At 62.3% G+C, this 24021-nt stretch overlaps 3 protein-coding genes across 3 annotated transcripts; 2 read left to right on the top strand and 1 right to left on the bottom strand.

Moving 5' to 3' along the window:
* Positions 1-2: 2 nt before the first annotated feature.
* Positions 3-16711, top strand: LOC117643864. The gene is made up of 5 exons (XM_034382990.1): positions 3-174; positions 14804-14975; positions 15046-15260; positions 15654-15867; positions 16682-16711. Exons 2-5 carry the CDS (start codon positions 14829-14831, stop codon positions 16709-16711), a joined length of 606 nt encoding a protein of 201 aa, XP_034238881.1. The 5' UTR covers positions 3-174; positions 14804-14828.
* Positions 5834-7810, top strand: LOC117643871 (stress response protein nst1-like). The gene is made up of 5 exons (XM_034383003.1): positions 5834-5877; positions 6330-6425; positions 6637-6886; positions 7038-7399; positions 7480-7810. Exons 1-5 carry the CDS (start codon positions 5837-5839, stop codon positions 7808-7810), a joined length of 1080 nt encoding a protein of 359 aa, XP_034238894.1. The 5' UTR covers positions 5834-5836.
* Positions 16712-18110: 1399 nt separating the features above from the next.
* LOC117643855 (larval cuticle protein A1A-like) lies at positions 18111-21796 on the bottom strand. The gene is made up of 7 exons (XM_034382978.1): positions 21756-21796; positions 21504-21671; positions 21203-21423; positions 20968-20981; positions 19133-19209; positions 18639-18740; positions 18111-18427 (listed from the first exon to the last, which is right to left on the bottom strand). The coding sequence occupies exons 1-7, from the start codon at positions 21765-21767 to the stop codon at positions 18164-18166; spliced, it is 858 nt and encodes a 285-aa protein (XP_034238869.1). The 5' UTR covers positions 21768-21796; the 3' UTR covers positions 18111-18163.
* Positions 21797-24021: the final 2225 nt, after the last annotated feature.

Raw genomic sequence — 24021 nt, 5'->3', positions numbered from 1 at the left:
GGGACGCGGCCCAACCACCCCGCCCTAGCAGACGCCGCCGACGCCGCAGGTCCGCACAGCGAGAGACGACGCCGAAACGCTTTCTTTGTCGAGTCATAGGGGCCACGCCGGGCCTTGGTGCTGCCCTTCCGCCGCGGGGAACGCACCGCTACGCATCGCCAGCAGAAGCCCCAGGTACTGCACTGCATCGCTGAAGCACGCAGGTTCAATTGACTGGCCGTGCCGTCAGCATCGGCGCGTACTTTGTACTTCCCTCTGCCGGCGTGGCGGTGCGGCCACTGCAGTGTCGGCCGGCGAGGGTAACACCGGCGAGGCGAACCACCGCTCGCTTGGCTTGGCTGCTTGGCTCCGGCTCGCCGGCGTGAGTAGTGCCTGAGCAGTGTGGCGGTGGAGTTTGATCGATGCCTGCACTGCGTTCGCATCGTTCGCAGCAGGCTGCCGAAAAGAGGCATCTTTTTCGACGCCGTGGCGGTGGATCGGGTGAAGGGGGCGGGGCGGGAGATGGCCTTCCCTCCGTCCCCGTTTGGCGCGGTGCGACAGCAAGCAGGGCAGGCCCAGGGCACCAGGGCACTGTGGTGCTTCCCCGCGAACCGCGATGACGTCACAGCACGGGCAGCGGTGGAGTGGGGTGCTATCTCACCTTGAGGGTCAGTTAGGTGTGGGACCCTCGAAGGCCTCCGAATGGTAGTGCTCCCGCCGCCGGACCGGAGGCAAACCATCCGACAGCCATCGATTCCTAAGGGGACAAAACGACGACGCCTCCCAGGAAAAGGCTAAGCAGGAGTTCCTTGGGTTGCCTGCCTATCCCTTTGCCTCGGGATGCGGTGATGTTTTGGCGGGCGGCTCTCATGATCGGGTTCGATCCCCGATGAGGTCGGTCGCGTTTTGGCGGCTGCGCGCTGTGCCTCAGCCGCCGCGGTTTTCAGCAAGCAGCACGCCACGCCGCGGTCGCCTGCTTCGCCTGCTGCACGACGAGGGTGGCGGCGAGTGAAATTCACCGCAGTATTGATTCACAGCTTGTTCCTGCAACACGCTCATCTCCTCCTCCGCCGCCGCCGCGGTGACGTCAGCCAGCGATTCCTCACGTCGCTTTCGGGCGCGCTGTCTCTCTCGCACTCAATGGCAAGGCGAGAGAGAGAGACAGAGCAACGAAACGATGTGCGGAATCAGTCCACGCGCGTCGGCGTGCGGGAGGCACCTGGAGACTTCCAAGCCTTCCGCAGAGACTTGCCGTGCAGCGACTTGCCGTGCAGCGGCATGGCTTATGGTGTATCACCGCACCGCCCACCTCCCGCGCAAGCCAATTAGGTTATCCAGCAGACTGATTCCGAGACGAGTCGTTTTCGTCGCTCTGTCTCTCTCGCACGCATAGGGCGTCCCGTATGGGTGCGAGAGAGACGGACCGACGAAAACGACTCTCGGAATCAGTCTGCAGGCGGCCCGGCCCGGCCGGGTCGTTTTATGGCGCGTTTCGGACTCGGCCCGCGCGCTCTGCCCCGTCACGCACCGGGGGCACGCCAAGACGGCCGCGCGCTTCTCGAACGCGACTCGGGCGGAGGGGAGGGGGAGGGGAGGGGCATCTGATTCGCTCGGCGAGGTAAGCCACGCGGGAAAGGGAAAGGTGTGGACTCGCTTCGGCGCTCCCCAATCTATTTCTTTTTACATTTTTTCACGTGTTTATTCTGTACTTCTGCAGCGCCATGCGCCGCGTGTTTTCTTGGAAGACAGAGGGAGGGCCTCGGGGAGGGCTGAAGCGCGCCGTGGTGCGCCGTGGGGCCAGCAGACTGATTTCGAGAGTCGGTTTCGTCGCTGTCACCTCGCTCGCACCCCTAGGGCCTCCCTTAAAGTTGCGAGACAGAGCGACGTAAACGACTCTCGGAATCAGCCTGCAGGTGGTGCCACCTGCGCATTGACCCGGTAGGCCCGTCCAGGCCCGCTACCCCCAAGGCGCCACCCGGCCGCCGCCACCAACCACCGCGGCCCGACTGCGCGGCCCGACTCCCCTGACAAACTGAGGGCCAGGTCAACTCGGGGGTAACTCGGGGGTAACTCGGGGGTAACTCAAGGGGAAGTCGGGGGGAAGTCGGGGGGAACTCGGGGGGAAGTCGGGGGGAACTCGGGGGGAAGTCGGGGGGAACTCAGGGGCAAGTCGGGGGGAACTCGGGGGGAACTCGGGGGGAACTCGGGGGCAAGTCGGGGGGAACTCAGGGGTAACTCGGGGGCAAGTCGGGGGGAACTTGATCGACTCGCCCAAACACTAGAAATACGCTCCAAACTAGCACCGTTGCCTTTGTCTCGTTGCCCCGATTCTAAAAGTGCCCCTACTTGCCCCTCTAGCTCAGCGGTTCCCAACCTTGGGGTCGCGACCCCAAATGGGGTCGCGAAAAAATTTTGAGGGGTCGCGGCGAGGTGGCTGGGGTCGCCTGGGGTCGCGGTGGTTTCCCGGCTGGCCCACACGCCGAGCACTGGCTGCTTAAATGGCGCAAAGTTGATCAAAACGGTCACAAATGTGTGTAAAAGATCGTGTTTTGGGTCGACTTTAAGCATCCACTGCTTCTGATCCGAGGCGGTAAATCGCCCTCCCTCAACGGGCAATTGGTCTTTGGACCTTCCTTTTGCATGCCTTTGTTACGGAGTGCGATTATCTGCCTTAGTTTGGGAGCAGTTTTGCCGCAAAGTTGATCAAAACGGTCACAAATGTCTGAAAAATCGTGTTTTGATCAACTTTGTGGCAAAACTGCTCCCAAACTAAGGCAAATAATCGCACTCCGTAACAAAGGCATGCTAAAGGAAGGTCTAAAGACCAATTGCCCGTTGACGGAGGACGATTTACCGCCTCGGATCAGACGCAGTGGATGCTTAAAGTCGGCCCAAAACACGATTTTTCAGACATTTGTGACCGTTTTGATCAACTTTGCGGCAAAACTGCTCCCAAACTAAGGCAGATAATCGCACTCCGTAACAAAGGCATGCAAAAGGAAGGTCCAAAGACCAATTGCCCGTTGAGGGAGGGCGATTTACCGCCTCGGATCAGAAGCAGTGGATGCTTAAAGTCGACCCAAAACACGATCTTTTACACACATTTGTGACCGTTTTGATCAACTTTGCGCCATTTAAGCAGCCAGTGCTCGGCGTGTGGGCCAGCCGGGAAACCACCGCGACCCCAGGCGACCCCAGCCACCTCGCCGCGACCCCTCAAAATTTTTTCGCGACCCCATTTGGGGTCGCGACCCCAAGGTTGGGAACCGCTGAGCTAGAGGGGCAAGTAGGGGCACTTTTAGAATCGGGGCAACGAGACAAAGGCAACGGTGCTAGTTTGGAGCGTATTTCTAGTGTTTGGGCGAGTCGATCAAGTTCCCCCCGACTTGCCCCCGAGTTACCCCTGAGTTCCCCCCGACTTGCCCCCGAGTTCCCCCCGAGTTCCCCCCGAGTTCCCCCCGAGTTCCCCCCGACTTGCCCCTGAGTTCCCCCCGACTTCCCCCCGAGTTCCCCCCGACCTCCCCCCGAGTTCCCCCCGAGTTCCCCCCGACTTCCCCTTGAGTTACCCCCGAGTTACCCCCGAGTTACCCCTGAGTTACCCCCGAGTTGACCTGGCCCTCAGTTTGTCAGGGGCTGCGCGGCCGTCGCGGCCCCGGCCCGGCGGCCCCAGCCCCAGCTTGGCCCCTGTCACCCCCAGCGACCCCTCGCGGCCCCGCCGTCCCCAGCAGGCGCCAGCGGGGCAACGGCGGCCCTAGCGCCCCCCGTGGCAGGCCGGCGGCAACCCAACCCGGGGCGAGCAGGGAGCAATGCACCTCCCGCGTGCACGCACGGCCACACGCTCACGCGCCCGCGGAACAAGCCCCCCCCCCCCCTTTCAGCCCCCCTGCCGCTACCGGCGAGTCCAGTCGGCCCCCGAGCGTCGGGGCGCGCGGACGGAAGTGAAGCGGAAGCCCGCCAGGCCCGCCAACGACGCTGGAGTGAGCGCCGCCGGAGCGGCTTGAAGACGACCCCGCGCACAGCGGCGGGTAGCGCGGGTTGCCGCCAGTGAGTCAAGCCTCGCGTCGTCCTCCACGGCGTCCCCAAGGGGTCCCCACGCGTTGACGAGGACGGCCTTGGCGTTTTCGCGTGTCGCCGGCGCGACCGATCCAAGTCCGTGCGCCGCACGCGTGTGCGCGCTGGTATGCCGGCACCATGACCAGCAGCGCCGCGCTGCACGCGTCCGCGTTCGCCGGCAAGCCAATGTCCCTCGTCGAGCAGAAGAGGATCCAATGGGCCAAGGAGAGGGGTGAGTACAGGGTGTGTAGTGCACTTGGGGCCAGACGACCGGTGGAGGTGGTCAAAATCCTGGACATACCCTCAGAGTAGATAAACAGGACTCGAAACAAACGTGTGACCCCACCAATGGATTCCTCGTTCGGAGAGAAATCCATTAGTGCGGTCACACGCTCGGTTCGAGTGCTGTTTAGCGACTCTGGAGCTGAAAGCGCGTCTAGAGTTTTGGCCGCCTGCGACGGTCTTCTGGCCGGCTGTGCAGTGTAGCGAACGCGGCGCCCTGCGCTCTAGCTGCCAGGAGCGCGCTGGTGCCGGAATGGTTGCCTAGTCCCCCGGCGCTCCTGCGTGCGTGGGCCTAGCCTCGCGTTGCCACGCGCTGCGTGCCCCCATCGATTCCGTGCCTCGCGTGGTGACAGTCACGGCGCACGCCGGCGGGGCCACGCAGCACGCAGCAGGCACGCGCGAGCCGTGCTGATAGAATCTTGCTTCTGATTCGAAAGTGAGCGTTTACAAAGCCTGTTACGCCCCCGAACACATCGATAACTCTTTTGCTGCAGAGGAGATGGTCGGCCTCTGCGGCCTGTGGGGGCCCGACCCCACCCGGGCGCGAGCAGACCACATCGGCGTGCCCGCCAGGTGAGTCTCAGTCTCGGTCCCTTCCCCTACCCTCCGCCCGACTCGGCTCGTTTTCAATGTTTCCTTCCTTCCAAACCAGGAAAATGCACATGGAGAGCTGCAGCGAGGAGGTGCGGACACTGCATGTGACGCTGCAGCGCAGGCCCAGCCTGCCGCCCATCCGGAGGCCGGTGCAGTACCAGGTAGGACAGACGACGGCGTCCTGGAGCGAGCCTCCGAACTGGTTGTCATCCGCCCCTTCCTTCCAGTCGCAGGGGGACAGCACGCCCGAGGAGGCCGCCGAGGCCGGGCCCGGCAGCCAGGGCGGCTGCACCGAGGACTACGTGGTGGGCTACGCGGGCGGCTTCCCCCTCAGCTACCCCGAGGAGGTGAGCTCCGGCTACGCCAGTGACTCGGCCGCGGGGCAGGAGTCGGCGGGCTGGGAGCGCGGCACGCAGCCTCACAGGTGAGCAGCAGGGCGGCGTTGGGCACGCCAGGCTCCAGCCGCCGTGTTTGGCTCGTGCACCAAACATCAGTGGGGTTCGAACACCACTCATTTGGTTCCCCCGGCGGTTCGCGCAGGCACGGAGTCCCGGTGGCGGGCGCGCTGCACGAGCAGGGCGTGCAGGGCGTGCAGGTGGTGCAGCGGCTGCAGCAGGCGCCCTTCCAGGCCACGCAGGCCCCGGCGCAGCCCTCGGCGCCGTACCAGGAGCGCCGCTACGTGATGCGCGGCGGCTGGACGGCCCAGCAGAGCGGCGAGCGCACCAACGCCCCCCGGTCGACGGGCACCTCGGGCTCCGGCTCGGGCAGCAGCGTGTCCTCGGCGTCCTGGGCGGACGAGGCGGCCGCGAGCCGCGCGCGCTGGGGCGACCGCGGCGTGGGCGTGGGCCACCTGTGGGAGCCGAGCGAGGAGGCCGACGGCGCCCCCCGCCTGCCGCCCGTCCTGCTGCGCGCCGGGGCGCCCGCCTGGATGCACCGCGGGCTGCGGAGCATCGACGGCGACCGGGACAGGTGAGTCGGCCGTAGTCGCCGTCCTCTGAAATTACCTAGTCGTTAGCGAGGTTCTAGCTGTCTCTTTATTTCACCCTGACACTTAGTGTGCAATTTGCTCCCCCTCCCCCTCTTCGTCTTGGGGAAATCCGTGGAAATCCGGTGGTGGCGGCCCGCCTACACTGGCAGCCCACGGTGGTCGATAGCGAACCCCTTTCCCTCCGCCCCGCCCCTCCCCGCGGCGCCGTCCTATTTATACTTACAGCGTAGCGCGTAAATATAGGCGGTCTTTTATATTACGCCAGCGGGGCGCGGAGCGGAGTACGGCCCGCCATGAAATCTAGCGTAGTCATGAGCTGCGGTTCGTCTAGCTGTTTGGGGGCGTCATGGCAACGACGTGTAGGTAGCGTAGCCAAGCTGGCCAAGCGTAGCGCCGTGAAGCCTAGCGCTCAGCAGCACTGCTTCTTTTGTAGTGAAGTGACGTCGCAAGTCCTGGTCGTGTCGCACCCCGACTCGGAGCAGGACTGCTCGCCGCCCAGCACTGGCGAGAACGACGACAACCCTTGCAGGTGGGTGCGCCAGTAGACTCATTCCGAGAGTCGCTTTCGTCTCGCCGTCTCTCTCGCACTCATGGGACGTCCCGTACCGGTGCGAGAGAGACGGAGTGACGGCAACGACCCTCGCAATCAGTCTGCAGGTGCATTTGCATCCAGTGTACCAACGCCATTTTCCCCCCAAGTTTTTTCCTCATTTCAAACGTGACGCCGTTGATCGTTCCAGGTCGTTCCTGCGCGGCCAGAACGTGCCCCTGGAGGCGGGCATCCTGGAGGAGAGGCAGCAGCGGCGCTGCAAGGCGATGGAGCACCAGACGGCCATCCGCAAGCAGCTGGAGGAGCGCGACCGGCGGCGCAAGGAGGAGCGGGAGCGGCGCCTGCGGGAGGAGCGCCTGGAGGAGGAGCGCCTGCGCCGCGAGCAGCAGCAGGAGCGGCAGCGCCTGGACCAGGAGCAGCGGCTGCAGCGCGAGAAGGAGGTAGCGCGTCCATCCCACTGCAAAGAAGCGTTCTCGCCGCCACTTACCGCCAGTCAGTTGAAACAAGGCCGAATGCGTTGTTTTTCAAAGCCGTGTTCTCGCGCAGGAGAAGGAGGCTCGGCGCGCCTCTGCCATGCTGGAGGCGCTGCAGGCCGCGGAGCGCGAGGCCAGGGAGCAGAAGAGCAAGGCGAGCCGCAAGCACGTCGCCGAGGCCGAGGCCGTGGACGAGCGCAGCCCCCGCGCCAAGGAGCGGTCTTCGCCGAGGCCGTCGCCGAGGTCGTCCCCGAGGTCGTCCCCTAGGACGTCATCGCCGCGCGCGTCGCCACGCAAAGCCACGTCTCCGCGGAAGGCGACGCCCCGTGCGTCCCCCAGGGCGTCCCCCAAGGTATCCCCCAGGGTGTCCCCCAGGGTGTCCCCCAGGGTGTCCCCCAGGGTGTCCCCCAGGGTGTCCCCCAGGGCGTCGCCGAGAGCGTCACCGGGAACGACGCCGACTGTTGAGACCGTTTCGCCGAGGTGAGTCACGTCAGTTCATCCTCCTTTAAAATAAAGTGCGTCTATTGGCTTGAAAGCCGCAACTGTTGTTCCGTAAACAGGACTGCCGAGTCCAAGCAGCATGCCCGCGACACCGAGGCCCCCGCCAGCGTCCCCAGCCCGGGCAGGCCTGCCCCCAGGGTGGCGCGCACGCCGCCGGCGAGCCCCAGACGCCACCTCGCGTCCGACGGCGCGGCCGAGCTGGCCGAGAAGCTGGCCTTCATGCACGTGGCGGAGTCGGCGGTGGCCAGTCAGGACGGCGAGCGCTGCCACGGCGGGGACGGCGCGCCGGTGGCGGCAGTGGAGCAGCACTGCGAACCTGCCATCGGCGAACCTGCCACGGGGTGGTTCCCGGTGCTGGAGTTCCTCCAGCCCACGCTGCCCCCGGAGTAAGTGCCTCAGTGAGCGCCGTGGCGGGTGGCAGGCCCGCAGCACAGGCCCGCGCCGCGGGATGGCCTACCTTGCATTTCCATTCCCATTACGGGGCCTGCGCTGTCTCACTCTCACCCTCTCGCTGCGCAGCTTCAAGGTGGACCCGAGCGCCGCGCCGCTGCTGCCGCTGCCCGACGGCGGCCTGGCCCTGGTGATGCCGGCGGGCGCCCTCAGCTCCAGGGAGTCCGTGCACGCCGCGCCCTTGTACCCCGGGCCCAGGGTGATCGCCACGCCGCAGCAGATGGCGCTCCTCATGTCCAGGATGCCGATGGGCGAGCCGTCGGGCCACGGCCTCAGCCACGGCCTCAGCCACGGGCCTCGCCTCCTCACGCCCACCAAGTTCCGGCGCCGCCTGCGCGAGGTGGCCACCCAGACGTCGGCAGGGCTGCGGCGTCGCGGCGCGGGCGGTGTCTCGTCGGGGGCCAACAACCGATCGCGGTACGACACGTTGCACAGTGGGCCAGTGGACCGGGTTTTCAAACCCAGAGTCGCCAAACAGGACTCTAACCGAGCGTGTGACCCCACGAATGGACTCCTCGTTCGGAGAGCAATCCATTGGTGGGGTCACACGTTCGGTTCGAGTCCCATTTAGCGACTCTGGAGGCCAAATCCCGTCCGGGATTTCGGCCGCCTCCGCCCGTCTTCTGGCCTTCTCACCCACCGTGTTTGCAGGGCGGGCGGGCGCGCGCCGCTGGGGGAGCGGCCCAAGTGGGGCGTGAACCGGCCGGGCACCACGTACCGCACCCAGAGCGAGAAGGACCCCAACTACGGGCAGCAGCGCCTGCAGCGACTGCAGCGCCTGCACCAGCGGATGCTGCGGCACCTCCGCGCCACCAGCAGCACCACCAGCGGCACCACCGTGCAGTTCAGCGAGCTGGACGCCAGCAGGTGTGCCAGGCCGTCAGGCTGTCTCTCTCGCACTCATGGGGCTCTCCGCAAGGGCGCGAGGGAGACAGAGCGTCCGCTTTTCTGAATCACTCGGCAGGGCGGACGGTAGAAACAAAAACGACGCCCTGCCCCCGTCCGGTTCCGAGCCGCTGCTTGCTGATTAAGCGGTCCCCCTTGGAGTTCGCCCTTATCTCCACTTGCACCCTTCGTGCTCTGCGGCTCTGCGCGAGCGGGCCGTTGACCTGCCTCGGGGCGTCGGGGCGCCTCGGCCCAGCGGGTAGGCTGTCTCGTGGGTCGGGCCGCCCCCCGCCGCCCCGGCCGACACCGGAACCCGGAACCGAGACGAGCAGGTCTTGGCGGGCTGTTTAAATGTTTGGTCAGTATCGACCACCAAGTCCGTCCCGTCTGTCCGCGGCCTGGCCGGGCCTTTCCGCCAGGGCGCCGCCGCGCTACCCGCTCGGACTTGCCCCCCGTGAGGGTCATGCATTTTTCATGAAGCAGGCCGCAGCGCCTCGGCGCGCCTCTCGCCGGGGTCGGGGTCGCCGACCCCTCGACGGGGTGCTCGTCCCCATAAGCGCCCCTCGCGGCGTTTGAGGCGAGAGCGCCTCCGTTGAACGCCGCGCTGCGCTGCGCTCGGCAAAGCGGGTATCGCTCTGGACGCGCGAAAACACACTCGCTTTCTTTCCTTGAATAATGCAAATTAAATGGCGGCCCGGATAAAAATGGCCGCGGATCTGGGTCGCGAGCTGCTTGAGTGGAGCACGGCGGAGTGGAGCGGCTTGGAAAAAAGGGGTGGCAACTCTAGCGCCCACGCAATACGAGTGGCAACTTGAGAGAAAAGAGAAAAGTGGGTGATTCGGTCGCGGCATGCGCTTCGCATGCTTCGCCTTCGCCACCTCATACATCATGGCGGTGGTCGTGCGTGCGGCCAGCCGGCCACAATGCCACAATGCCAGAATGCAGTGATAAGGGAGGCCAACTGGAAGTGGGGCGTCGGGGGCGGGGGCGGCGTGGAGGCATTTCAGTCCGTGGCAGGCCGAACTACATGTGGGGGCGGCGGAGGGGGCTGGGGGTGGCACCGGTTGGCGAGGGACTGTTCGGGGCCACCTTATCCCATGCCGTGCTCGTTCATCATTCAGTCCCTTCTCTTTTCGACCCATCGCTCTTCTGGCCGCGTGGCCCGGCGTGGCCGCCTCCTTTGCGCACTTTGGCCGTTGCCCCCTGCCGGATTGTTTCGCTTTAGCTATCAACCGCGGCCCTCGCGCACAGTGGGCCAGAAAATCAGTGGAGGCGGCCAAAATTCTAGACGCGTTTCGAGCTCCAGAGTCGCTAAATGGGAACGTGTGACCCTACCAATGGATTCCTCGTTCGGAGAGCAATCCATTGGCGGGGTCACCCGCTCGGTTCGAGTCCTGTTTAGCGACTCTGGAGCTCAAAACGCGTCCGGGGTTTTGACCGCCAGTCCACCAGTCTTCTGCCCACTGTGCATCGTGCCTTTCTTGCGATGATCATCGCCTTCGGGCCTTCGGGTTCACAGTGCCCCACGCGTCGGCATCGCGGGCAAGGCCTCCGTTGCCCCACGTCCGCCGGTTCCCATTTCGCTCTGCAACTTTTGCATACTTTATCTGGTCCGCGCGGCGAACCTGACCGAGACGAAGGAGCGCGTCGGGCTGGCGGTCGTGCTGCGTGCTGCGTGCGTGCACTGTACACACAGTGTGCCGGTCCGCACGGTCTGCATCGGAGTGCGCGCGTTGCGCGTTGCACAGCCCAGCGATTAGCACTCATGCTCTGCCTGTGTTGTACGCGTGCTCGCCGAGGAATGCATTTGCCTCTGTGTGTGTGTGTGTGAGTGTGTGTGTGTGTGTCTGTGTGAGTGCGTGTGTGTTTTGCTCTTGTGCTGGGGCATGTAGATGCAGTGCGTCGGGCTGCCACGATGGTGATTGATTCAGTCCGTGTGGAGAAACTCTCCCTTGTTAGGGCGTTTACTTTGTGGCTCGCGAGCGTGTAGTGAGATATCACGCGCAGCTCCGCAAGAAAAGCACGGTAAAAATCAAATCAAAACAAAGTTAAAAAGTGTGTAGCCACACTGCTCTTATTGACAGTTCAAGCGAACATTATCTGCCAAAAAAAAATCTATAATTTTTTTTTGGCGCAGGTAAAGCCTAGACAGCAGAGCGTGGGCGGGGGCAAGTTCCGTGTCCTTGGTTTGCGGAGGTGGCTGCCGCCAGAGATCAAGGACACGGCCCGGTCAGCCACACCATTAGCCGGAATCGAACCCCGACGGCCGGCCAGCCAAGGCCCGCCGACGCCAAGGCCGCGCGCAGCCCTTCAAAACGCGAACGGGGAAAGGGGAAAGGGGGGGGGGGTAATGACGCTGGTTGTGGCAATGGCACGGCGGTGGCTAGCAGTGGCGGGGCGGCACTCGCACTAGGACTAGGGCCCCGGGCCTGGGGACGCCTGATTCGCCCGACTCGCCTGGGGGCGGCTAGGCGCGAGGCTAGGTGGGCTCGGCGGGCTGCGGGTTACTGACCGAGCGTCTTGCACAACTATTCCAGGCGTCCACTCAAACTCGGTGCGAGTCAGTAATAACACTGACGCACAGCTCGGTGTCCAGGGAGGGGCGGGGCGGGGCGGGTGGCCGTGGCCCTCCAAGGGCCGCGGGCGGTGCCGCCGTGCCGCCTGCACTGCAAGCGACCGCATTGGAGCCTGAAGCACGCCGAAGCACGCCGAAGCACGCCGAAGCACGCCGAAGCAGGCGATGAGGGCCTTCGGGACGTCGCTGTGGCGTTTCCCTGCGCGGCTGCGTCGCCGCTCCAAGGTGAATGGCATTTCGCGAAACGACGGCCGCTCGGCTCGGCTCGGCTCGGCTCGGCTCGGCGGGTGTTAGCAATGAAACGGAGCCGATTATTTCTGTCGAAAGTGGCAATAGCGGCTCGGGATCAATGAATGCGCCGTGCGGCCGTGACACCTTTGCCTTTATTTCGGGGTGGCGGACCGAACGGCAGCGCTGTGGCGTGCCGAGCCTGGCTGGCGTGCACCCCGCCCCAGTGCAGGGCGTACTCGGGACCGCCCCGCCCCGCGCCGCCCCGCTCCGCCCCGCCCCGCCCCGCCCCGCCCCGCCCCGCCCCGCCCCGCCCCGCGCCACCCCGCCCCGACAGCGACAACCTGCCGAGTTGATTATGACAGCAAATCGATCCCCTGGCGGCCGCCGCGTCCGCCGCCGCGTCGGGCGACTCGCGGTGGACAACCCCTATCCTGGCCGCGGGTCAGCGACCTCGCCGGACAGTTACCCGCAGCCGCATAGCCACATGGCGGCTTGGAAACAAATCGACCAACACTTCATTGAAATGCAGTTTCCTTTCGGGCTCCGCGCTTCCCAGCCGCCGCGCGGAGGAGGCGAAGAAGCAGAGCGGCAGCCGCCGTGCCGGCAAACTTAACGCTTACTTTTTCAATTCTTGTGTGAATTTTGGAATTTTATTTCGCAAAAAGAGTTACAAAGTTGACCAAGGTTCGAAAGTCGATTTTAAATTCAATCTGTTCTGACTGAGCGTAATGTTCATTGTTTTTATCTCTAGTCGTTCAGGAGGTAGAGACGCCCGAAAATCTCAGAGAATGTTGGGTTTGCACGCCGCTCTACCGCCCTGCCGGCCGTGCCGCGTGCATCAGTATGCGACGTACCGTGAAGAAGAATGAGATTACCAAAGCCTGGGCGGCCGGCGGGCCGGCGGGGGCCTGGGCCTCGGCCTGGGCCTCCCAGTGGCACGCTATCCTGGGCGCCGCGGCGGCCGCGCCGGCACACTGACCGCGATACCCATGCAGGACATCGGCCAGGCCAGGCAGCCGGGCCGCCAGGCCCTTGCAGCAACGGCCGCCAAGCCGCTGGCCGCTGGCAGCGCGGCCGCGGCGCTGCCCCTGACTCCTAGGCCACCCCTCGGACGGACACGGTCCGCGCGTCCCTCGCCGCCGCCGTGCCTCCGACTCCAGCCACACTCCGAACGGTGCCACGGCGCTCCGTCTCCCTCGCTCCCGTACGGAACGCCCCGTGAGCGCGAGAGAGGCAAGCACACTGTTGGGGATCGGCCTGCAGTGCCGTGCCGGGCCGTGCCGCGCGTGCGGCTCGAGCATAACGTACTGCTTGGAGGGCCCTCGTGCGTGCCGTGCCTTTGTCGCCGCGGCGCATGGAGGGGGGGGGGAGCTGGAATGTGAATGTGAATCATGATTGCACGGAGGAACAGCGAGAACGGCACCAGCGCGGGGAAACGGCCGCCTGAATCGGGCCCTTCGTCACTCGGTGCACGACCAGTACAGTGTAGGCTGCCGCGTAAACACGTTGTCCTGCCCAAAGTAATGCAGTGCCGGCCAGGCGGCCCGTGCGACCAGCAGGACCAGGAGGTAATTGTGGTCCAGATGCACGCCTTGTCCGAGGCGGCGCGCCGCGGCGGGGCGGCCCATATCGGTGGTGAAGCACGGCATGGCGGTGGCAAGCCGCCCAGCCTAGCCCAGCCACGCCGCCGAGCCACGCCGCGGCGCAGTGCGGACCAAGCAGCGCGGAGCATGGCGCAAGGAGATTTGATAGCTGTGTGCGTTCAAGCCGATGGCCTAGGCCGGCCTAGGCGGTCTCGGCTTCGGCCCCTTCGGCCGCGTCGGCAGTCTAGGGCAGCGAGTCCCTAGTCCGCGGCCCGCGCAGGGCCTGACTATGGCTATGCACGCGGCGCGGGGCCCGCGGCAGAACCGCGGCAGTGGCACGCCGCCGGACTGACTTACAATAATGTCGCAACGGAGTGTTAGCGGCCGTAACAACCTGTGCGAGGGACTGAGTACAACAGATATATTGTGAGTGGCGGAGAGATGGATGTTGTGGCATTGCCCGGCGCTGCCCGGCGTTGCCGCCACTGGCTGCTTATTTTCGAGCCGCGGACTCGGTCTCGACGGCAAGGGCGCGGCTTTACGGCGTGGAGGCGACGGAGCGCGACGCGGCGGAGGCCAATCATGCCGTAAGCGCGGTCAGCACCCTCACGGAGGCCGCCTTTGTGTCCAGGTCGCCGTCGCCGCCCATGCGGGACAGCCCCGGCTCCGGGGACGCCGCCGGCGACGTGCTGTCCAGGACGTACCGCATCTGCCGGGAGCCGCCGCCGTCGTCGTCCACGTCGGGGGCGTCGAGGCGCTACCCGGGGACGGCCGACGCCGCCGACGGCCACGGACCTCGAGCGGCGCATCGCCCGGGACTCCGCCACGGACTGCAGGAGCACCTGGACCGGCTGGCCACGGCGCCGGCAGGTAAGCCCGGTCAACTGCAGACTCTGATTCCCAGCGGCTTTGCTCTGTCTCTCTCGCGCTCGTGGGGCGATAGAGCAACGAAAACCACTCTTGGAATCAGTCTGCTGCTCAGGTTCGGGATTTGGGTTTGTGGGTTGTCATCACCCCCTTCGTTGACAGGCGTCGGCTTGGACAGTGCCTCTGGTGGCCGACGGGTGACGCCCGCCTCGCGGCCAGGACGGTTCTCCCTTCGGGAGCTCAGCGGGGGCAGCGGGGGCAGCGGGGGCAGCGGGGGCAGCAGCGGCGGCAGCGAGGGGAGTGGGGGCAGCGGCGCGTCCCCCGGCGAGGAGGAGGCCCCCCTGGAGGAGCGGCCGGGCGGCGACAGTCCCAAAGAGGACATTCTCACCAGATTATCCTCTTTAAGACAGGTACTTAACAGACAAAACAGCTGTATTAAAACACACACACATGCACAGAACAACAGCGTTGCATTATTTTGCTGTTGTCTTTCAGGGACTTTTGATGAGGCGAAAGCAGCTGGACCATGTTCTAATGGAGACGGCGACTCTTTCGTAGAGGTCTCCGAGAGCGTCGTTCTCTTCGTTCACCACGCCACTGCCCCATTGCGATCCTCACGTCCTCATGTTTCACGGTTATGACGTCTTAACACATTGATCGCGTAGTTGTTGCTTTGAATAAATTTTTTATCTCATGTACGCAGTTTGTTGTTTCTCTTTACCCTCGTTTCCCAACCACGAACGGCCAGTGTTTTGCGCAAGTCATTGAGCTCATCCCTCTTTCCGCCTGAAGCAGGTGAACGAGGACTCGGGCCAGGATGTCGGGCATCAGGCTGGACGACTTCTTGTCCAAGAAGAAGGAGGTGGCGCAGGTGCTGGACTTGTCCAAGTCCGTGGCGCGCACCAAGGAAGACCTCAAGAAGCTGCTGGACAAGGTGCCCGAGTTCAAGAGCAAGGCGGAGAAGGTAACATAAGTCACGACAAAATGGAAATTAAAACGAAAAAAAAAGACTAACTTATCGTTGACAACGGCAGATCCGCGCGGACGACATCAAGATCCGCGACAAGGACTGGACGTTCAAGCCCACCAAGAAGGAGCTGCGCTACGTGGCCGACTTCACGTTCGCCAACCCCGTGCCGGCGGACATGCGGCCCGTCAAGCTGGAGGACCTCATCTCGGTGCCCATCGACTGGCGGATGCTCACCACTCTGCGGCCCAAGACCAAGCTGGACGAGGAGTTCTTCTCGCGGTACGGCGTGTGCACTCGCGCAATAACGGCAGAAATTCTTCGATTTCAACCTATTTTTGGGTCGTTTAAAGCTGTTTTTAGACCAATCCCTGTTATTCTGAGGTGCAATAGACCCGAGGGGGTAACGACTGGTAAATTTCGTGTCAGCCGGATTACGGATTACCCCGGATTACCCCCAAATCACCTCCGGATTGCAACAAAAATATTCCTGGATTACCCCGGATTACCCCGGATTACCTCCCAATTTGCTGTCAGCCGGATTCCCGAAGTCGTTACCCCCTCGAATAGACCTCATAGTTGGGATACACGCTTTGAGAGTGCATACTCCCTCGGAGCCGACCGTCAAAATAAAATCCGCGACCGGTACTTGAACCCGAGCCCCTTGCTTTGCAGGCTGATTGAGCTGGGCAAGCTGACGCGGTCCACGCTGCAGTACGAGCGGCAGCGCGAGGGCCCGCGCAGCACGTACGCGGCCACGTCGTCGTCCTGGGTGAAGCGCTTCAAGTCGCGCAGTGGCGTGGTGGAGACCAAGGCCACCACGTGCTCGCAGTGCGGCGACGAGTTCTGCGACGGGACGGCCTGCAAGCTCTTCACCTACGACTGCTTCGTGCGCACCAGCATGCTGCCGGCCGGGGCCGCGGGGGCGGGGGGCGGGGACGCGGCCAAGGACAAGGCGGCCGGCGACAAGGCCGGCAAGGAGCGCGGCCGCGGACGCAAGAAGAAGCGACGCGCCGCCAAGAGCGCCAAGGGTCAGTACACACAGTGGAGGCGGTCAAAGCCCCGGACGCGTTTTGAGCTCCAGAGTCGCTAAATGGTACCCGAACCGAACGTGTGACCCCACCAAATGGCTTGCTCTTCGAACGAGGAATCCATTGGTGGGGTCACACGCTCCGGTTCGTCCTGGCCGCTGAAGTGCCAAACTTCGGCTCTCTCAGAGGGCAGTCCGGGGCCAGGGAGTCAAATTTTGCCATTGGTGTCTTTGCCTCGCAGCCGCCACGTCGCAGCCCCCCAGCCGGCGGGGCAGCCCCAGCAAGCCCGGCAAGAAGGCTCCGCGGTCCGCGGCCGGGAACGCCGGCAACCGCGGCGGCGCGAGCAGGGACAGCAGCCGGCACCGCAGCGCCAGCGCGCCGCCAGCCGCACGCCGCGCCACCGCGCGCCAGCACCCCAAGAGCGCCAAGAAGTAGCAGCACGCCATGTCCACGGCAAAATAAAGGCAATCCGGTCACATGACGTTCGTCCTAGTTTCTCGCGTGCCTCTCTCATTTGTACTTCGCCAATGCACTTGGAATTTCCAAATCGCACCTACACGTCCAGAAAATTTCCCAAATCCCCAAAGCCAGGTGCGCGTAGCATCCCGGGAGGACATTCAATAATACAAAACGTCTTCTTTTCAACAAACACGGTTTTGAAAATTTGAGAAGAAAAATTCAATCACGGGGACGTGCCCCTGAAACTCGACTCCTCTGCGTTAATCCTCCCCCTATCTCTCTCGCTCATTCTGCTCTAGTATCGTCCGGCGCGTCGGGAGTGCGAGAGAGACAGAGCAACGCTGACCGGCGCTACGCAAGACGCGAGCTGAAGGGACCGTGTCCTGCCAGGCAGGCCCACGGCAGGCCAGGCCATCCCGCGGTGCGCGTCGCGGTGCGCGTGTAAAGTGCAGCCACCGATAAGGGCCTCTCTGCACGGCACGGATCGGATTTCGTGCTTGGCAACTAAACTGTGCTGCACACTGATTCCGAGAGTCGTTCTCGTCGCTCCGTCTCTCTCGCACTCATGGAGCGTCCCGTGCACGTGGGAGAGAGACGGAGCGACGCAAGCGACTCTCGAAATCAGTCTGCTGGCTACACGCTTTCGATTTCAGAGCCTCGCCGTGACAAGGGCTGCGCTCTCGTGTTGGCACGCTTGTAGTGCAGCAGGCCGAGCGGGCCGAAGCTCATCTCGATGCTATCGCCAACCCATTGCCCAAATGCCCGCCTCGTTCCATTGCTGCAAGGGCCACGGTGCACAGTGGGCCAGAAGACCGGTGGAGGCGGTCAAAATCCCGGACGCGTTTTGAGCTCCAGAGTCGCTAACCGGGACTCGAACCGAACGTGTGACCCCACCAATGGATTTGTCTCCGAACGAGCAATCCATTGGTGGGGTCACAATTTCGGTTCGAGGCCTATTTAGCGACACTGGAGTTCAAAACGCGTCTAGAGGTTTGGCCGTCTGGGCCGGTCTTCTGGCCCACCGTGAGCCGGACAGAACTACTCCGCCCCTTCTCCCTTCGAATTACGTGTGAACGATGCACGCGGTGGCGCGCGGTGGCGCGCGAGCTGATAGAGGAGATGCACCCAAGCGACCACTGCGGCCCAGTCCAAAGCCCGCTCCGGTTTATGGCCCTCGTAAAATCACGCACGCGCCTGGCCGCCTGGCCGCCTCGCCGCCCCACGCCGCGCCATGTGACGCCACCTCACTGGAGCGGACGTCCGTTCCAGCAGGCTCCAGGCAGGCCCCCCGATGCGCGTCCAGAGCGCCCCGGGCGCAGAGCGGCTGATCCGGTAGTAATTGGCCTCAGTGCACTGCAGCGCACGGCATGCCGCGGGGCGTGGGTTATTGTGCCGTAATACGAGGCTGCAGCACACTGATTCCGAGAGTCGTTTTCATAACTCTGCCTCTCTCGCACCTATACGGCCCGTCTCATGAAAGAGAGAGAGACAGAGCGACGGCAACGTCTCTCAGGTTCAGAGCGGCTGAGGCGACTGCCGCCAGGTGGTGCTCGCGGCGCCAACACATCGGCATTTTTGCGAGGCTCCGTTTGCACTGCGAGGCTCACATTTTTCGGCGCGTGGTCAAAAATAAAAGACAGGATTTAAGTCGAAAATAAAGGGTTTATTCTGTTTTTATGTGTTTTCGTTTTTGACTTAGTAGTGCGTGAGTGCCAGAGCAGGCTGGGCGTGGTGGACGACGGGGACGGCGGCGTGCACGGCGTGCCCGGAGTTGGTGACCACGGCGTTGAAGCCGTTGTGGTCGTCGGCGGTGTAGTGCACGGTGCGGATGATGCCGTCGGGCTGGACCACGGAGTACTCGCCCTTGACCACGTCGCCGTCGCGGGACTCGGAGGCGCTCTTCACGTCGCCGGTGTGCGCGTCGTGGACGCCGTACTTGAAGGAGTACTTGGGGTGGGCCTGCGGGAAGAGCGAGCGGGTCAGTGCCTGGAACGCCTGCAGAAGCCGACCTGGGCCGCCAGGCCCGACACCCGCGTGTTGCGGGCCGGCCTACGCCTGGCGCCCTGGCGAACGGCGGAAGCAGCTCGCCGAAGAAGCAGGTTTTCGACTTTACTCCGTTTTGGAGTCGACTTTCAAACTCAAACTCGCAACCAGATCGGATGTTACTCACGTCGTACTCCTCGTGGGCGTAGCCGTGGGCCGCGGTCGCCACGTAGGTGGGGACGAGCCCGGCCGATGCCACCGCCACCAGCGCCGCCAGCACGACCACGACCTGGGGGCAGAAAGGAGGCCTTAGTGCCGTGTGACCACGTGACCAGTGCGAGGGCTCGCGTGGACCGGACGCATAACGCCAAGGGCGCGGACGCATTTCCAACATGGCGGCCCATGACTGTGGGCCACCTATACTACTCACAACGACAGTGCCATACTACTGACAACGGGGCCGGACATTTTTCCTGGCGCTTATGGCTTCATGCCGCTCCATGCACTTGCAGACAGCGTTCCTGCCCTTCGCGTTCCGCCTTCAGATTGAAGGAGACCGCGATTGGAGTGAGGGGACGCTGGCCGCAAGGGCCGCAGCAGGAGACGAGGGGCCAGAGCGCTGTCTCCAGCTCCGGTTCGCGTTGGCAGACGAGCAGTCGCAGCCGAGAATTCTGGACTTACCGTGAAGGACTGCATGTTGAGGAGAGGGTGCAGTGGGTCTGCTCGGCTCAGGAGGAGAGAGGTGAGTGGTGATTCGGCTAGGGAAGCAGCCCTCTTATTTATACGCCGGGCTCGGAGGCGTTGGCCCGATCCGGTTCGGAGGAGGATGCGCTGAAATTCGGCAGCAGCGAAACGCCCACGCCTCCACATAACCAGTGGCCCGCCCCCGCCCGCAGCGCACGCACGCACGCCCTCAAGCGCGTCACGTCGGAGGAGCCGCATGCGGAGAGGAGAGAGGCCGGTCCGATATTTGGAGCATTTCCAAAAGTACGAGCGCGGCGACGGTCTAGTCGGCTACTTTGGGGCACTTTTGCTGCTCTCTAACGCTCGTGGCTGTAGGAGCGCCTTGGCCGCACTTAGTTTGGGAGTGCCGGCCTCCGAAAACGGTCAAAATGTCAGAAAATGCAACACGCATTGCTCCCTTCTTGGGCGACCATAGTCAGGCTCGGACTGGCCCCGAAAAGGCCCCAGCAGATAAGATCGCAAAAGGCCCCCGATCATCATTATGTTTTTACCCTTCATGACCAACTTTGTGAGGCTACCGCTCCCAAACTATTTGCGGTCAATAGCCTTCCCGATACAGGGCATGAAAGAGTAGGGTCTTAAGAATACTAGGACGTCGAGGGAGGCCTTTTACGGCGACTAGATTGGACGCAGTGGCCACCCAAAGTCAACAAAATCAGCAAATTTCCGAGATTCGACTACTTTTTGACCAACTTGGTCGGAAAATCGTTGCGGTCAAAGCCAAAATCGTTGTGGTCAACGTCTTCCCGGTTCAGGGCATAAAAGAGTAGGGTCTTAAGAATACTAGGACGTCGAGGGAGGCCTTTTACGGCGACTAGATTTGACACAGTGGCCACCCAAAGTCAGCAAAATCAGCAAATTTCCGAGATTCGACTACTCTTTGACCAACTTGGTCGGAAAACCGTTGCGGTCAAAGCCAAAATCGTTGTGGTCAACGTCTTCCCGATACAGGGTATGAAAGAGTAGGGTCTTAAGAATACTAGGACGTCGAGGGAGGCCTTTTACGGCGACTAGATTTGACACAGTGGCCACCCAAAGTCAGCAAAATCAGCAACTTTACGAGATTCGACCACTTTTTGAACAACTTTGGTCCCAAAATCGTTGCGGTCAAAGCCAAAATCGTTGTGGTCAACGTCTTCCCGACACAGCGCATGAAAGAGTAGGGTCTTAAGAATATTAGGGCGTCGAGGGACGCCGTTGGCCGCAACTAGATCGGACACAGTGGCCGCCCAAATTCAGCAAAAACGGCTACTTTCGGAGATTCAATCACTTTTTGACTAGCTTTGTGGTGTTACTGGCCCCAAACCCGAAGGCCCCGAAGGAAATTATTTCATGTCACGGCCCAGGAACAGGTTGACCACATAGTTGAGGAGCGCCGGCTTGGCAAAGTTGGCCAAATATTCTGTGAGTTGCGTATTTTTTCTGACTTTGGCTAGCTACTGCGTCGCTCGCCACAGCATCCAGTTCAACTTTCGGCAAAGCCCACCGGCAACTTGCTGCAGGTACTCTTGAGATACAGTCTTTTTATGCTCCACTAAATGTAGGTGGGAAATACTCGCCAAGTTCTTCAATAGGGATTCATGTTGGATTTTCTTTTCTTTCTTAGACTTTATCAGGTGTCATTTTACACTGCGTACAATTTGTCACTTAACGCAGCTTGTTTGTGCAAATTTCAAGAAACAATCATGTTGCTGATCATCGCTCGGAAAGTATTTAGGAAAATTCTGAGGTGTCTTCGTAGTATAACCAAAGGTGTGTGCTTCAGCAATCACGATTTTGGCAGATTCTGACACGAACAAAAAAGTGGTGTCTTGTCAAAGAATTTAGCAGTGATTGCTCTTGCCGTCAGGAGGGGAAATGGGTGTGAAATCAATGCCTTTCGACAGGTTCGCTTCAACACAATATAATTTATTTCATCTTTCAATCACATTCAGTCGTTCTCGACAGTCGAGACGGAGGCAGATGGTCGTCTGACTAGTGCGACCAGGCGGCTCAGGAACTTGTTACTGGTGGTAGCCGTGGACGGCGTGGCCGGACAGGCTCACGTGGGCGTTGAAGCCGTGGTGGGGGTCGGCAGTGTAGTGCACGGTCCTGGTGATGCCGTCGGGCTGCACCAGGGAGTACTCGCCCTTGACCACGCCGCCGTGGCTGGACTCGGAGGCGCTCTTCACGTCACCGGTGTGCGCGTCGTGGACGCCGTACTTGAAGGCGTAGGGGGAGGGGGGGCCCTGAGGAGAAGGAAGAAGATGAAAAGTTGTAAAATTTAGGCCAAACTTTGAGCTGATGAGTATTGGAACACGCGACTTACGTGGTGCTCCTCATGGTGGACGGGGGCGTGGACGACGGGGACGGCGTGGTGGACGATGGGGGCGTGGTGAACCACGGGGGTATGGGCGATCTCGATGTAGCTGTTGCCGTGCACGCCGGCCAGCGCCGCCGTGGTCAGGGCGGCCACCACCGCGACGGAGAGAACGATCTGGACAGGAGAACAAAATTAGGTTTTGGCTGAGGTGCTGCGTATCGGGATGCAGTTGAAGTCGACTGTACCGTTGTACCGTACCTTGGCAGACATGTCGGCGGCTGCTGCTGCTTGAGTGAGCGATGGACGGGTTCTGACTCACTAGGCACCACGACACTGGTTATATACGGGCTAGCCGGGCCTCAGCCTGCCCGCCCCCAACCACGTTCATTGAGCCATCATGAGAGAGAGGATTGGGGGAGAGGGGGAGGGGCGGCGGCGGCTGGGCTCGTGGGATCCATTGGGAAAGGGGAGCGGGGCGGGGCGGGGCGGGGCGGCCGCAGCGAGACCGAGGTGTTGGGGGAGACGCGGAAAACAGTGGCAGACTCTCGAAAAAGTTCGACAATCCACAGCCTTTGATTTTGGAAGGACAAGCAACAGTCATCCGCAAAGTTAATGATTCACCGTCTCGTGTGGATGTCGCTGCTGGCGGAGCGGGCGGGGGGCGGGGCTCACCGACCGTCGCCAACTATTTCAATGACTCGGTTCACCCAGCGGACTATCCCACTGCGCCGGGCAGATGAATAAATTAGCTTGGTGCGCAGGCATGTTGTGCGACAAGAAGGCCTTTGCTTTTAGACCCGCCGCGGCCAGCAGAAAGGGAAACGTGCTCTTGCGCGACTGCACACTGTATTGCAATTTGGTCCAGATGAGGACTCGGCGCGACAGGCCGAAGTGGCCGATGGTGTGCGGAACTGAAGCCGACAGGAAACGAACCGCCACTCGTCATACGCACACACGCTCATCGACACAGTTCCGCGCGCGTGTGTGTCTGTGTGGGTCTGTGTGTGTCTCTGTGTGTGTCTGTGTGGGTCTGTGTGTGACACACCACGAACGATTAGAGACACGCGAGCCGCAGAGCACGCGTGCGTAAGGGACTGTCTGTTAATTACGTCATGTCTCGCCACTTCTTTTTAGGCCCTCTGTCACACACTTCTTATGACCTTTTTTCCCTCACTTCTACACCTACTTTTTGGTAGTTTCAATCTGCAGCTTGCAACGCAACAACATGCTTCATCCTTTTAAAAAAAGTTAGTTGGTTGTGCAGCGTTCACAAGGTGTAGTCCTGAACCAGATTCACGGGTCTTTGGGGCCCTCATTTGAACCCAATCCAAGTTCGATCCCTAATAGCATGGGTTGCCTATGGGCCCCGCGCAGCGAGCGCGAACCCACTTCTACAACGGGACTTGGTGTGCGTGTCAGTGACGACGGGATGGAGATGGAATCACCGAACCGTGAAGGGAAAGGTAGGACCAGAAAATCGGCACTTGCATCAATGATCTGCGCGCCTCGCATTTCATTAGGGGAATCTTCGTCAGGACGCGCGCAGTTTAATTTTGCTTGCAATTATTGTGGCAATGCGCTGGATCTGCGCGAGACTTCTGATTAAGTCTTTGTTACATTTAGCTCCTTACAGGCTCTTTTGCTGTCTGAATGTGGAGTGTGAGCACGATATGAGTGGGCAGTTGTTCCACCCGTCGGGCATTAATTTTCATTTTCTTTCCATTGACTTTGCTACTTTGATTTTGATTTTTTGGATCATGAAAGACAAGCCTGGTGCTAGAGTCTAGCAGCTAGACACTCGTGCAGCGCCTTGCTGATCTGGTATTTCTTTCCAGTGTCCTGGCGGCGCGGCGAACCATTCGTCCCGACATGCGTGCTGCCGACGGCGCGTTCCGATAATGTGCTCGCGTTTCTTCACATATTGCACCTTCATAACCCTTTTAGCCTTAAAGCCCGCGAGGCCCGGCCAGGCCGTAGGCACCACCATAGGCCTTGCCCGCCGGTCGCTCCACTAGTCCAGAGGGATTACTCCAATGCTGTGGTAATGTGCGCCTTCGCCGGCCAGTGCTGCCAGCCCGGCCAGGGCGGCACGGCGGCAAGCTGGCGGCAAGCTGGCGGCAAGCTGGCAGCCAGGCGTGAACCAAGCAATAGACGCGGTGCCCCACTCCGACACCCCGCCAGGCCGCCAGCCCTTGTCTTGCCTTGGCCGCGTAGTTTGGCACCTCTGCGCTCCGCCCCGCCCCGCCCCGCCCCGCCCCGTCCGCCCCGTCCGCCCCCTGGCCCTGGCCGACGCTGGCCTCTGGCGCCTCGGCAACCCTCTGCTCCCTCGGCGTGGGCGGGCGGGGGCGGCGCGTGGAGGTGGCCATCCCGGGGGGCGGGGCGGGCGGGGCGGGCGGGGGCGGGCGTATTGTAGCGCGTCGGCCGCTGCAACGCGCACTGTGTTGTAGTGCATTTCCTCCAGAGCCCCAGCGAAGCCACGTATAAATGTGCGGGCTTGCCCTCCGAATGTCAGTCAGTGCTCCAA

This window comes from Thrips palmi, unplaced genomic scaffold (assembly GCF_012932325.1).
Source record: "Thrips palmi isolate BJ-2018 unplaced genomic scaffold, TpBJ-2018v1 HiC_scaffold_1, whole genome shotgun sequence".
NCBI lineage: Eukaryota > Metazoa > Arthropoda > Insecta > Thysanoptera > Thripidae > Thrips > Thrips palmi.
Note: the sequence above shows the minus strand (reverse complement) of the source record. Positions and strands in the feature narration are given on the sequence as shown.

What these genes read in the sequence shown, in the direction of transcription:
- LOC117643871 (XM_034383003.1), top strand. Translation starts at nt 5,837, where the DNA reads ATGCACCGCGGGCTGCGGAGCATCGACGGCGACCGGGACAG. An exon ending in AACGACGACAACCCTTGCAG is followed by an intron (nt 6,426 to 6,636) that starts GTGGGTGCGCCA and finishes TGATCGTTCCAG; the next exon opens with GTCGTTCCTGCGCGGCCAGA. An exon ending in GTTGAGACCGTTTCGCCGAG is followed by an intron (nt 7,400 to 7,479) that starts GTGAGTCACGTC and finishes TTCCGTAAACAG; the next exon opens with GACTGCCGAGTCCAAGCAGC.
- LOC117643864 (XM_034382990.1), top strand. Translation starts at nt 14,829, where the DNA reads ATGTCGGGCATCAGGCTGGACGACTTCTTGTCCAAGAAGAAGGAGGTG. An exon ending in TCAAGAGCAAGGCGGAGAAG is followed by an intron (nt 14,976 to 15,045) that starts GTAACATAAGTC and finishes TGACAACGGCAG; the next exon opens with ATCCGCGCGGACGACATCAA. An exon ending in GACGAGGAGTTCTTCTCGCG is followed by an intron (nt 15,261 to 15,653) that starts GTACGGCGTGTG and finishes CTTGCTTTGCAG; the next exon opens with GCTGATTGAGCTGGGCAAGC.
- LOC117643855 (XM_034382978.1), bottom strand. An exon ending in TCCACCATGAGGAGCACCAC is followed by an intron (nt 21,424 to 21,503) that starts GTAAGTCGCGTG and finishes CCTTCTCCTCAG; the next exon opens with GGCCCCCCCTCCCCCTACGC. An exon ending in TCAACATGCAGTCCTTCACG is followed by an intron (nt 18,741 to 19,132) that starts GTAAGTCCAGAA and finishes TTCTGCCCCCAG; the next exon opens with GTCGTGGTCGTGCTGGCGGC.